Source organism: Pteronotus mesoamericanus, unplaced genomic scaffold (assembly GCF_021234165.1).
Source record: "Pteronotus mesoamericanus isolate MK-2021 breed Mesoamerican mustached bat unplaced genomic scaffold, CSHL_Meso_final scaffold_54, whole genome shotgun sequence".
In the NCBI taxonomy this organism is placed as follows: Eukaryota; Metazoa; Chordata; class Mammalia; order Chiroptera; family Mormoopidae; genus Pteronotus; species Pteronotus mesoamericanus.
Genome location: NW_026555321.1, coordinates 47,582,353 through 47,596,640, shown reverse-complemented (window position 1 = coordinate 47,596,640; position 14,288 = coordinate 47,582,353). Strand labels below are relative to the sequence as shown.

Below are 14,288 nucleotides of genomic sequence, written 5' to 3'. Positions count from 1 at the left end.
ACAGGAGCGTTTTTAATGAGAAAACTCTGAGGCTTGTGCTTCAGGAATCCTAAGGGACAAAAGCAACTCTCCCATGCCATCCTCTGTGTCTGTTCAGGTCCGATATTGCAACTCCCTGGATGAGGAAGAGAAACGGGAGCTGAAGCTCTTCAGCAACCAGAGGAAACGTGAAAACTTGGGCCGAGGGAATGTCAGGCCCTTCCCAGTCACCATGACAGGAGCTATTTGTGAACAGGTGAGTTTGGATTCTGAGGCATGAAGACACTTTGCTCTGGCTCACTTTCACTCAGTCATTCACTCCACAGTCATTTTATTTAGTGTTTCCTTTGGGCCAGGCATTGTTCTGAGATACAGCAATGAACAAAATATTAAAAGTTTGATCTTTTAATAAGGAGTCAGGACAGATAACATAAATAAACAAGATTAAAAAAAAACTACAGCAGAGAAGGTGTTAGGAAGTGCTGGGAGTGTGGGGAGGCTGCAGTTTTCATAAAGTGGCCTGGAAGCACCCACCCCCAACTTAGAAGGTGACTTCTGAGCAAAGACGAGCAAGAATTGAGAGTGAAGCATGAAGGCCTTGGGGGAGGGGCCAATGGGTAGAGGGAACAGATAGTTCAAAGGCCCTGAGGCAGGAGCATTTCATTCGTGTTCAATGAATGGCCAGTTGGCCAGTGTGGCAGAGCAGAGGCATGAAGGAGGAGGCCTTGGAGATTTATGTATCCATTGAAAAGAGTCAAGCCAAGGAATGACATATGATAGATTTCTATTTTACCATGAGTCCTTTAGAAAATGGAGTTTGCCTGGACTGTGGGTCAGCCGCTTTCTCACAATCATCCCAGGGCCAGTGACATTTAAAGGGTGGTAATTGATGGTCTCCTTGGTTTGAGGGTTCTTTAGCAAAGTGCATGAAGCCCCCTGCATTATTCCTAAGACCTCCCTGAGTTGAAGACTCTGGATTTGTTTTTTCTCCTACTCTCCTATAGGGTGCTCAGGGCATGATGGCAGAGGAAGGTTTTAAAGAAAACAGGGTGGTGGGAATCCAGCCTGCCTGCATTCACCCTGCCCCTCCTCTCAGATGCCAACAGCCTCCTGATGCTAAATGTAATTTTCCACACTTCATTGAGCCCTGCTGCTTTTTTTTTTTTACAGGCCCACCTAACTGCTTAAGCTCTAAAGGGCCCCATTCAGGTGCTGAAGATATGTGAGCTGGGTCTGTGAAGGGAAGGTGAAGTGAGAATAGTACCTCAGAGGAGATGATACCATTTGGGGCTTTTTTTTTTTTTGGATTTCAGAGAGATAGAGTAAGAAGGTTCACGTGGATGGAATGGAGACACTACTTAATAGGGGAACCAAAGGACCACAGGTTTGGTGGTGGGGTCTTCATCCTTAAGATACACCCTTGAGATGTACGTGGTCAGTTGTTAAGGTCTGAGATTTGGTGTGCTCGATTCAGGACCTCCACCTCCACCACTTTCAGATCCTTCTACTGGAGCTAGCCCGACTGAGCTCACCTAAGACAGAAGGAAGGTTGGGCATTTTGTGGGCGGATGTCAAAAACAGTACAGAATAGTGAGAAGAGCATGGAGGCAGAAAGACCTGAGTTTGACTCCCATTTCTCCCAGATGACTTTGACCATGTTACTTTTCCTCAGTTTTGTCATCTGCAAAATGGGGATAAGAAATGCCTACATCATAGGATTATGTTGAAGATTAAATGAGAATTCTGTGTTGTTAAACTAATCAAATAAGGAGCCCATTACACTGAGATGGCTCTAATACTTTGTATGGTAGCCTGCATAAGCAAATCAAAACCTAAGCCAGAATCAGTTACTAGAATCCAGGAAAGTGAAACTTAAGAACAACCAATCACAAATGCCAACTAGGCCTTCCCAAATAAGGCAACCGCTTAAGTTACAGCCAATCAAATAATTTCCATGCTTTGCTTCTGCCTCTTATCTGGAAAAACCTCTCCCTGAGCTCCACTTGGAGTGCTCCTAACCACCTTCAGTTTGGTGCTACCTAATTTGATTCAATATTTTCCCAAGTAAACTCTAGAAATTTTTAATGTACCTTAGTTTATCTGTTAACAGTATGCTACCCAGTTCTACTAATGTTAAAAAAGGAAGGCGTATTATTTTTTTTGTAACATAATGTCTTTCTTTTTTGTCTGGTCAGTCACATGAATGAGTTCCTAAAGACTGTTGAGATCTTTACTTCTTTTTCTATAAAGCATTTCAACCTATGTGAGGTCCATGATGTAGGAAAGGTTTGGAGGTTGCTTTTCTAATCTCTAGACATTGTCCCCAGAGCTCAGCCCCACACGTGGGGCTGTGAACCTCATGATGAACGCCATGGTCAGCAGAGAACCTTCCGCTGGACCTACTGCTTCACACTTTATTCCTCCCTCAAAGACCCTCAGCCCATATTGGCTTTATCCCAACACCAGCTGTAAGCATGGGTGATTAGGGATTCTGCCTTGTTACTTTCTGTATGGGGAAGGAACTTCAGAACATGGATGGGAAGACACGAGAGGGAGGGAGAAGCTGCCCTTTTCAGAGTCAGATCTTAGAAGTGGTGCCTTTTCAATCAAGACTATATAAAAAGATATTAGAGAAAGCAGGCTAAAAGCATGCTGGAAAGACTTTCAGAGAAACAGTTGAAGGTGGGCATATTTTAATGAACCCACTCCCCTATCATCTTACAGCCCCCTCTCCCCACCCTCAGCCCCCACAACCTACTCCTCCTGGTGTTAAACTTGGCTGTGCCTCTGGATGGCGGTTGGAGGATCTAAAAGATAATGAGACCTTCACTCTGTGTAAGTTTGCCTCCTACCTGCAAGCATTTTCCTTTCTTTCCCACCTTTGTGAGTTCTTATTTTCTGACTTCATCTTCATCTTAACTTGGTGGCCCTACTAAAGGAGAATGGGGGGAGGGCATGCACTTAAAGCAGGTAGCACAGGGACTAGTAGGAAAATAAGTGCTCGGTAGTCGACTATTGGTAGAGGTGGTGGTTGTTTATCACCTGTGCATGGTACTGAGCGATGGGAGCCGGTGTTCACACTGACATTTCTGTTTGCCTCACAGTGCGGTGGCCAGATTAATGGCGGGGACATCGCCGTGTTTGCCTCACGTGCTGGCCATGGTGTTTGCTGGCACCCACCGTGCTTCATATGCACTGTCTGCAATGAGCTCCTGGTGGACCTGATCTACTTCTACCAGGATGGGAAGATATACTGTGGCAGACACCATGCTGAGTGCCTGAAGCCTCGCTGTGCAGCCTGTGATGAGGTCAGTATACCCTCCATGGGGCTTGCAGCCCTGTCTATCAGGCCTCTGTTGCACAACCAGCACATCGTCTAGTGGCTGCCTGCACAGAAGAAAACCACATTCCATTCCACCTCCTTATATTAACCCTTTCCAGAAGGAAGCCGCATCCCTTCCTGGTTGCTAGCATGTCCAGGGCTGTGGCTGGCTTTACTGAACACAGCAGTCTCATGGACATCCAGGTGGAAAGGCAGTTAGTTTCCATAGTTGAGGAGACTCCTGGCATTAGGTCAGTTCAGAATGCTTAAAGGTTGGGGAGTGGGGGGTGGGGAATGGCATTGGGCAGGTTTGGATTTCAGCCGGAATCCCAGGGAGTAATCATCAGTAACAATGTACCATTTATATCTTAATAAATTCTGTTTTCTTAGCTTCGTTGGGGCAGATTGGTTTGAGAAGAGAAGAAAACTGGTAGCATTATTTAAATTTCCTGCAATATACCAAAGTTCTGGTGAGGATTCAGAAAGCAGATGGATACTCCATTTGGAGACCTCTGCCCTGCACTGTAAGAGGAACTTGAATTTGCTCCCAAAAATAAGAAAGCAGACAGAAACACAAGGCCCAGACCCTGGCACCTTCTCCCACCAGAAGCACAGCCAGGTATGATCTGTAAAATAGAAGATAGAAAACCTGGTTTAGCTTTAAAGGTTTGGAGCTTATAGCCCAATGAAAAATGTTAAGGGTTTGGAGCAGAAAGGAGAATGTTCTAAAGCTGACCACTTTTATGGGAATCATTTGGAGAAAATCTTGGACAGGGGTTTCCTCCTGCACAGAATAGAGTTTTGGTTCTATCTGACCCTGAAAACAAAGATGTGGGACTATATAAACAACATTCTGTTTTGTAGCCAGAGTTCACTATTGCATGAGCATTTTTTCCTTATAAAATACCCATGAAAGATTCACTTTTCTAGGAGGAAGTCAATCAGCCTTAACTAATTTGGATTCTCATGCTATTGGTGATATTCTAGAGAGACCCACTAGACAGATAGTTGGGAAACTGGTTTCAGGTCCAGCTCTGTAATTCTAGGAAGCCACTTTACCTTCATGCCTCAGTTTCCACATCTAAAAATGAGTATTCATGATATGTTATTTAATGACAAAGAGAATATGATGATTTAAGTGCTTTGAAATTTTTGTTTATTGAGATATAATTCACATAACATAAGGTTCGACCTTTTAAGGTGTACATGTCCAGTGATTTTTAATATACTCACAGAGTTGTGCACCCATCACTACTACCTAATCCCAGATCATTTGTATCACCCACAAAAAGGAACTCTATCTATTAGCAGAAACTTCCCTTTTCCCCCTTTGCTCAGCCCCTGGCAACCACTAATCTAATCTCTGTTTCTATGGATTTACATATTCTGGACATTTCATATAAATGGAATAATACAATAGGTGACCTTTTGTGTCTGGCTTCTTTCACTCAGCCTGATATATTCAAGGTTAATACATGTTGTAGTGTATATCAGTACTGTATTTCTTTCCAAGGCTGAATAATATTCAGTTGTGTATATCTATCACATTTTGTACAGCCATTTTTCAATTGATGGATATTTCTGTTGTTTCCACTTTTTAGCTATTATAAATGATGCTGCTATGAATATTCACATACAAGTTTTTGTATGGACACATATTTTTAATTCTCTTGAGTATATACCTAAGAGTGGAATTGCTGAGTCATATGAAAATTCCATTTAATTGTTTGAAGGAATCCAAACTTCCTTCCACAACAGCTACACCATTTTATATTCCCATATCAATAAATGAGGATTCCAGTCTCCCCACATTCTTCTTAACACTTATTGACAGTCTTTTTTACTATAGTCATCTTAGTTAGTGAAAAGTGGTTTTGATTTGCACATCCTTAATAACTAATAATACTGAGCATCTTTTCATGTGTTTATTGGCTGTTGGTATATTTTTCTTTTTTGAAGAAGTATCTGCTCAAATCCTTGTCTCATGTTTTCAATTGGGTGATTATTCTTTTCACTGTGGAATTGTTACTATTATTTATACATTCTGGATACTAGTTCCTTATCAGGTACTTGATTTGCAATTATATTCTCATATTTTCTGGTTATATTTTCACTTTCTGGGTGATGTCCCTTGGAACACAAAAGTATTTAACTTATATGAAGTCCAATTTATTTTTTTCTTTTGTTTCTTACACTTTTAGTGTGTCATATCTAAGAAACCATTACCTGACCCAAGGTCATGAAATTTACACTTGTATTTTTTCTTCTTAGCATTTTATAGTTTTTCACTCTTCAGGTCTTTGATCCCCTTTGAGTGCCTTTTAGTGTATGGTGTGAGATATGGGTTCTGATTCATTCGTTTGCATGTGGCTATCCAGTTGTCCCAGTCCCGTTTGTTGAAGAGAGTATTCTTTCCCCATTGAATGTCCTTGGCACCCGTATTGATAATCAATTAGCCATAAATGTTTGGTTTATTTCTGTACTTTCAATTCTAGTTTATTGATTTACGTGTCTGGTCTTATCCCAGTACCACTCTGCCTTGATTGCTATAGTTTGTAGTGAGCTTCTGAATCCATGCTTTGAAATTTAAAAACTCTGTATTAAAGGTCAAACCACAAATGCTTATGAGGGCCAGCAGACAGTGTACATGAAGGTGGCTCATGTTAAGGCAACAGTGAGTGGTGAAGTGCATGACCAAACTGGAGAACTCACCGCCCATGTGAGAGCAGCAGCCCCTCCTCAGCTTGAGCTACTGTGGCCGCGCAGGAATGTATACTGAGTGTTGCGAAATATATATTTGAAAGAGAAACCAGGATTCCAGGTGTTTATATGACATTTCTAATTTTTAAAAAAATATTGTGTATAGGCCAAATAAAACTGATATATGTGTTCGAAGTGCCCATGGGCTGTCAGTTTTTGGTCCTGCCTTATGTTCTTCATAGTAGAATACTCTTTCTCTTGTTAAAATGTGATGAAATTAATTATTGGCCAGGCCAGAAACCATGTTTAATTGTAATTTAGGCAAATCCAAATGCAGGAGCTGATTTAAATAAAAAATGAACATATACATATCAAATTTAATTTAATAATTTGTGGGCAGGACCTGCTCTCCCACTCTTCTAGTGTGTGGAGCCCCTAGCTTTTCTCATTTAAAATGCATTCTTGTGGCTGGTCCCTAACCATTTGGCTTCCCATCTCCAGATCATCTTTGCTGACGAATGCACTGAAGCTGAGGGGCGGCACTGGCACATGAAACACTTCTGCTGCTTCGAGTGTGAGACAGTGCTGGGTGGCCAGCGGTACATCATGAAGGAGGGAAGGCCCTACTGTTGCCACTGCTTCGAGTCCTTGTATGCAGAATATTGTGACACCTGTGCCCAACACATAGGTGAGGCAACGCTGGGGCTCAGCTTGGTCCTTCTAGGACTGGACTCCCATTGTGTCTGGTGTAGTTATAATCTCTTTGGTCGCAAATGATAGAAACCCTATTCATACTAGCTTAAGTGAAAAAGGGAATATCGTGGCTTACATTGCCAGAAAAGCCAAGGAATATGTTGGCTTCAGTCAGGGATGGATCAAGGGTTCAAACAAAGTCTGGTGGTTTTTTTTCTTTTGTGTCTTAGTTCAGCTTGCTCAATAGAAGCTCAGTTCAGCTTCTATTGGCATCATTTGGAAGCAAGCTGTCTTTCCAGGGTGGCCAAGATGACTGTCCAATTATACAGTCTTAGCACTTGTGTTCTATAAAGGAGTAGGGCTATGTTTCTTCCAGTATACAAGTGAGATTCTCTGTATAGGAACCCCATAGACCCTGGTTTGGTCATTGTTCTGCCCTAGAAACAAGAGGATAAGGGATTACTAGATTCCTGCTGGTCTGCCTGAGTCATAGGCCCACCCCCTAGGTGGGGCTATGCGATGTACAGACCCACTACCAATGAGCCATCCTTTAAAAAGAAAAAAAATTGTCAGTGATAAATATCTGTTAAGACCAGCAGCCTGGTCTTCCTGTGGTTTGTGCAATTCCAAGAAATGTGCTCAGAAGCCGCCAGCTTCTTACCTGCCATGAGTAGATGTGGAGATAGTCTGGGAGCCCATTTTGCCCCACATCAAAAATTTTATCGGGAATAAAATGAAGTGGCTTTCTTTCCCTGGTTCATCAGAAGTAAAGTAGTCAAATGAAAAATTAGCTAGCAATTTGGAGGGTTTTGTGTATTGACAAAAATCACAGCTTTTTGGACAAGGCACCTACGTGTGCTCTGTGGTCCTTCGTTGTTGGACGTCCATTCCAACTCCCTGCTTCTGTGAGGCCTTTCTGGGCTGGAGGCTTTGAGGCCCAGGATTAAGCATTGCTCTGCTGTTCTTTGTCCAGCAGCATCCCCTTCTGTGGCCTTGAGTGATGCATGGATTCCCTTTCCCAACCCCTAAACACCTCACTGTCTCGTGACCTGATGCCTCAACCAAGAATCCAACAGCTTTTGTTCTCACAAGGTCAAAATAGTCAAAAAGATAAGCTTTCCTTTATGGTAAGAGTTAGGGAATGGGGACCTCAACTTGGACAAGTGCCTGGGCTGTGAGGAAGGGCAAGGGTGGGACACTGTCAGGAAGACGGTGCACCTTACCTACCCAACACTGCTTACTCTGGATTCTGGATCTGCATGTTGGTGCTTGCTTGGATGGGTTGGGTTGAGTTGAGTATACAGAAAACTTGTAGCAATGATATCCCCTTCTCGTTAGTATTTCTATTTTTTCTGCCCCATTCTATTGAGACTACACTCCAGAAACTGCCACTTAGAATTTTTGCTCAGCAGCACGGAAGAGAAAAAATCTGACTGTCACCACCTCATGTACACTTCAGAAAGCCCCTGTTTTCTTCTTTCCTGCTTCTTCTAGGTATCCAAGAACAGTGACTGGCATTTCCTCTCCTTTCCTCTTAAATCCATAAAAAGGCATCCATGTTTTACCAGAAAAGAGGACCTCTGTGGCCTGCAGAATTATCACTGCTGCAATTCAAATGCTCTCCCTGATTTTTTTTGCTCTAAATCCACTTTTCTGTAAAACATAATTTCCTGCGACAATGAAAGGGTGCGCTCTGTGTATCATACATACCAGTCTCTGGCTGCTTTGCTCTGACGATATTCTACAAATATTCCATATTTATATAGCTGCTCAGAACAGGCCCTGAATCAGGCAGCTGTTGCTAGGGCAACAGTACTTTTGCCTGTGCACAGCAAACAGTCCTATAAACAGACAGCAGCTTATAACAGCAGTAGACATATCTACCCTCTGAGAAGTACTTAAAGGGCTTGCAGTGGCAGGGGGCGGGGTGGCGGCGGGGGGTGGGGGAAGCACTTACATGTGGACGAGCAGAGCCTTTTTTCCAGATGTTTAGAGTTCAGGAGCAGTTCAGAGCACCATCTGACATCGCTGATGTTTATCAGGGACCGTGTTCTGCTGCGCGCTGAGCCACTTGGTAACACCCCTCCTTCTCCACTCCCCATGGAGCCCAACTGGTTAGGAGGCCTCTAGCCTCAAAACTAGGCCCCTGCTGCAGATCTGTGTATCTGAGCATGTTTCCTTGCAGAAGCACCTAGAATCAGCCAAAGAAGCTAGAGGAGGACAGGCCATAGGAACTGGCCTTCCTAAGTACCTGAGACAGGGAGTGGGGAGGCTGCGGCTGCTGGGCATCTGTGTGAGTAGGAGCTCACAGTAAGGACCCGAGACAGCTGGGAGGTCAGCAGGAGCTCCCTGGAGGAGATTGGAGAGAGAGAGAAAGGGGTGAAGACCAAGCCAGCCTCAGAGTTCTCTCCTGGCCCTCATCCAGGCAGTGTCCCTCAGAGTATAGAGGGAGACAGGTATTAATTCCTAATAAAAACACAAGAAGGGCCACCTAAATAAAAATAGCATTTTAACTACTTAAAAAAAAAAAAAAGAGGAAAAGCGATCAGAATAGTTACAGGCACAGGTCCAAGCATTATCTGCATATTAAGTCAGTTAATCCTCACAACAACCCTATGAGTAAGTACTACAATTATCCCTATTTTACTGTGGTGGAGACCGAGGCATAGAGAGATAAAGCCACTTGCCTAGGGTCACACAGCCAGATAGGAGCAGAACCAAGATTTGAACCTAAGCTGATGGGCTTTACCATCTTTACAACCAGCTGGAATGGCAGGGGACTGGGATTTGAACCTGTGTTAGTCTGAGTCCTGAAGCCTCACTTTTAACTGCTAGAGAGTTCTGTCTCCAGGGCTGCCCGCCCCTGCTCCTGCCAGGAGCCAGGGAATAAGTGTGAAAGGAGCCACAGGTCTGGGTTGGCTGTCTCTAGCCTGCCCCAGTCAGTTCTCACACCTGCTGGGAATGCTGTGCTGAATGAAAGTGAGTTGACTCAGTGTCCCTTTCCCCTTGGCGTGGCCTTTGCGGCTGCTCCTGTCCCTCTAAAAATCCCCTCTTAGTTCCTCGGGCCTGACTACTAATGCTGCTCTCTCCCTGGGCTCCAGGGATGGAAAGGTAACTGGGAAGGACACAGACAGGGCCAGGAGAGGCTGCTCTGCTGTTTGCCTTTGTTCTTACCCTTATCTTTTTCTCTTAGTTTTTTGTTCACTGCTTCTCAGGACAAGTCTCTGAAAGTTATTTCTAGAAGGTCCAGGCTCAGGATTCTCAACCACTAAAGGTGAAGGGTCCTGTCAGTGCTGCCTTTCTGGAAGGATTTTCATTGGCAGACACCAGGAGTCCTGCACAGGTCCCATTCCCTCCCGCAGTAATTGTGGGATGGCACTCTCAGTGGGCTGCCCCCTCAGGATGGGGCCCCAATAGCATCTGGCTTTCATTCTGACAGTTGAGAAACTATCAAAAGAGAGCCTCCCTGAGTCACTATCTTAGCAACAGTCCCGGGTGACGCCTCTTGGCCTGGTGCAGGTTACATGCCCTCCCTTGAACCAATCACTTGGCTGGGAGATACATTTTTATACTGGCCAGTGCTGGGTCTAGGTGTCACTTAAGCCCTGCCCAAAGCCCCTGGACCAAGGGTAGCAGGGAGATGGTACCTCTCAGGGAGACTAAGTCCCATAACCAGAAGAAGGCAGAAGGGACTCTGAGAAGCAAGTGCAGCGGGACCTGTGGGAGGTTCTCGTACAGGTGTAATGAGGTTCTATAAACCAGGCACAACCCTGGCTTTGGGATGAAATGTGTTTCTCCCTTTCCTGAAGAAGTTGAAGGGTATGGATGCTTATGGAAGAGCAATTCATTTGACAAACCATGTCCAACTTTTTCCTTATCAAGAGCAGATTTTTCCTTACCAAGAACTGAAATCCACGTTTTTCTTTTCCTCTGAGCTTCTACAGTTATTACCCTTTGAAATGGGGTACACTGGTGGTGGGGTTCATCTCACCCACCTATTCGACATTTGAAGAGCCCCTACAATGCACCAGGCCACGTTCCTGGGATACCAAAGAAACCCAATGGCCTTGTCCTCACAGAGTGTCATGTTTAAGTGGGAGAGAGAACTAATCAACAGGATGCATATACTCTTATGTAACAGTCCAATGTCAAGTGGTACTAATGCTATAAAGAAAAATGCAGCAGGTGTGGGTGGAGAGTGATAGAGAGCATGTTAGTAGGGTGGATAAGACAGCTTCCCCAAGGAGCTGCCTTTTGATCAGACCCCTAAGTAGAGTGAAGGAGGCAATGTCAGTGTCATGGTGAGGAGCAAGACTCCCTGGACACAGATCTCATCTGTGATTTCCAGCTGTTTTACATGAGACATGTTATTTAACCTCCTGTGCCTCTGTTTCCTCATCTGGAAAATGGAAATAATATTAGGAACCTCTCTCATACAGTGGAGGGGTTAGGTTAGTTTACACATATCCAAAGTACTTGTGATACGTTGGTATCATTATTGCTGTTGTCTGGAGGAGTGTGTCCCAGGCAGAAGGATTCATGGGCAGGATACGTGGATCTAGTTTCTCAGAGCCAATGAATTAAGAAGGAGATAACTATTACAGCAAGGAGTTGCTCATAATAGGACACAAATATCATTTCCTTGAGGGCTTGATCACTGACCTAATGACATTGTATTCTGCTACATCTGGAACCCTGAGCCACACCAGCAGGCCGCATGTTTCACAACGTAATGCAGTAGTTGGAGCAACCTGTCAGCCCCTTCCATGTGTCTTCTTCCCTCAGGGATCGACCAAGGCCAAATGACGTACGATGGCCAGCACTGGCATGCCACTGAGACCTGCTTCTGTTGTGCTCACTGCAAGAAATCCCTCCTCGGGCGGCCGTTCCTCCCAAAACAGGGCCAGATATTCTGCTCACGGGCCTGCAGTGCTGGGGAGGACCCCAACGGCTCGGACTCATCCGATTCAGCCTTCCAGAATGCCAGGGCCAAGGAGTCCCGGCGCAGCGCCAAAATTGGCAAGAACAAGGGCAAGACGGAGGAGCCCGTGCTGAACCAGCACAGCCAGCTGCAGGTGAGTTCCAACCGGCTGTCCGCTGACGTGGACCCCCTGTCGCTGCAGATGGACCTGCTCAGCCTGGCCAGCCAGACACCCAGCCTCAACCGGGACCCCATCTGGAGGAGCCGGGACGAGCCCTTTCATTACGGGAACAAGATGGAACAGAACCAGCCCCAGAGCCCCCTGCAGCTGCTCAGCCAGTGCAACATCAGAACTTCCTATAGCCCAGGAGGGCAGGGGGCTGGGGCCCAGCCAGACATGTGGGCCAAGCACTTCAGCAATCCTAAAAGGAGCTCATCCCTGGCCCTGAAGGGGCATGGCGGCAGCTTCATCAAGGAATGCCGAGAAGACTACTACCCAGGAAGGCTGAGATCCCAGGAGAGCTACAGCGATATGTCCAGTCAGAGCTTTAGTGAAACTCGCGGCAGCATCCAAGTCCCCAAATATGAGGAGGAGGAGGAGGAGGAAGGGGGCATGTCCACTCAGCAGTGTCGGACCCGTCATCCACTCAGTTCCCTGAAATACACTGAGGACATGACGCCCACGGAGCAGACCCCTCGGGGCTCCATGGAATCGCTGGCCCTGTCTAATGCAACAGGTAGGTTCTCCAGCAGTCAGACAGCGTGGGGAGATCTTGGGTGACCTGATGCCGAGCCTCACGGTTTTCATGTTGTTCCTGCCACATGCCCTCCTGCAGGTCACTGGGGAAGGTGCACCTAAACATCAGATGGCTTCTTTGATTGGATTCCCTATACGCAGAGCCTGAGACAGTCATTTAGGTGCCTGTGAAGTGTTGAGGGAGTGCTTCCAGGATGGGGTAGGGGGAGGAGCCCTGTGAAGGATGTTGTCTGGACAGAAGCGCAGCTTCAGCCCAACCTCAGAGAGTCTCTGGAGGATGTTACCCTACACAGTTGGTTCCCTCTTATGGCAAATGGGCTGACTTTTGGCACCATCATGTCAGTCAGTCATTGGCCTTGGGCTGCTGGTGAGCAACTGGGGGACAAGGCTGTGGATGTGGGGATGGGGCAAGGCAGCTCCTGTCAGCCAAAGGCAACATTCAGGAAAAGGGGCAGCTGTGAGCTAGAGGCAGTGCTAACAAAACCAGGTGCTGCCTGGGGCACCAACGCATCTGCAACAGCTTCCAAGGCTGTTCCAGGCGCCGGTATCTCATTAGGGAGCTGGTCTTAATGTGCAGATAAAGACAAAAGAGAGAGAGAATGAGAATCTGATGTCCAGCCTCTCCAGGCAGATTGTCTAGCTGATTTGTGTACATGTGAAGATGTGTCGATGTTCTCTAGGGTGGCACTACTGAAAGAGTCATCTGAGGATCAGGGCTGGCCACGGTCCACAGCCCGATGAGTACTAAAAGGACAATGTTTAGGGACTCTGAGAGCAATTTGACAATAGTCAAGTGCATGTTCATTGGTTTCACTTATTGGTCTAGGTACAGACCAGCAAGGGTGTTGTAGAACCCGTGGGTGAGTTGTATGTGGCATTGTTGTGTATCGGTCACATTCGGGATGGCACATACCAGTCCACAATGGATTAAAAATAAACTGGTCCTTCACCGAGGATAGCTTCAGAAGTACTGCTCTAAGATGCACTAAGTGTATCTGCGCCTCACAGGCTAAACCTCTGAGGACGGAGACCACCTCTACCCCATACCACAGGGATCCCATAGTCAAATGTGTCTGGGTGGAGATTATGGTAAAGTAATGCCTGTCAGCCCCATCTAGAGGGGACAGCCATTCTCAGCTCCAGCTGCATGTTGCCACTTACAGGGTTATTTATTCATTAACTAACAGTGATATAGTTTTAACCATGTGCCAAACATTGTTCTAAGCACTTTGTAAATATTAATTCAGTTGAATCATCACAACCCTATCAAAGAGGAAGGCTATTAAATCCTCACTTCAGAGTTGAAGAAACTGAAGCACAGAGAGTCTGGAAAACATGACCTAGCTTTTAAAAGGTGGAGAAGGGATTTGCATGACCCCAGAGCAATTCTTTTAATCATACCAGCCTGCACCCTAATATGAATCCATGCTGTCAAATCTCCCACTTGTTTCAGACAAGTTTAAAATGTGTGTTTTTTTAAGATGTGAAATCTCTGTAAACTCTCTAATAAGCAGAACACATCTCTGAGTTGCAGGATGTCTGTCTGTACAGTGTTTTTAACTGTCATCCCCCTCAGATGCTTTCACATGTGTTCTCACCTGTCCTAGAGGACAGAGAGGAGATATCCCCTACCCCTATGTTTCAGATGGGGGAAAAAAAAAATGAGGCCTTGGTGACTAAGCACCTTGCCTAGCAATTAGTGCAGAGTGATGACTATCTGGCCTCCAGCCCAGTCTGTACTAGTCTCCAAAGATTTACCGTATGTGCTATAATTAATTATTTAAGAGGCAGGAGATAAATAAGTAATTTAGCCTCTGAAGCAGTTTCCCAAAGCTAGACCACCTGTATTGGAATTGTTGGCAGCTTGATTCAAACACAGACTCCAGGGCCTCCCCTAGGCACCCCTGCCTCAGGCC

General features: G+C 45.6%; 1 protein-coding gene across 2 annotated transcripts in view; it reads left to right on the top strand.

Annotated features, from left to right (window-relative positions):
* Positions 1–14,288, top strand: part of PRICKLE2 (prickle planar cell polarity protein 2) — a 149,871-nt gene that overhangs the window by 102,289 nt on the left and 33,294 nt on the right. For both annotated transcript variants that reach the window (XM_054595359.1, XM_054595358.1), the window contains 4 exons: positions 98–235; positions 3,084–3,287; positions 6,503–6,689; positions 11,480–12,352. In XM_054595359.1, coding sequence (XP_054451334.1) covers positions 98–235; positions 3,084–3,287; positions 6,503–6,689; positions 11,480–12,352 — 1,402 coding nt within the window. The remainder of the gene's footprint in view (positions 1–97; positions 236–3,083; positions 3,288–6,502; positions 6,690–11,479; positions 12,353–14,288) is intronic.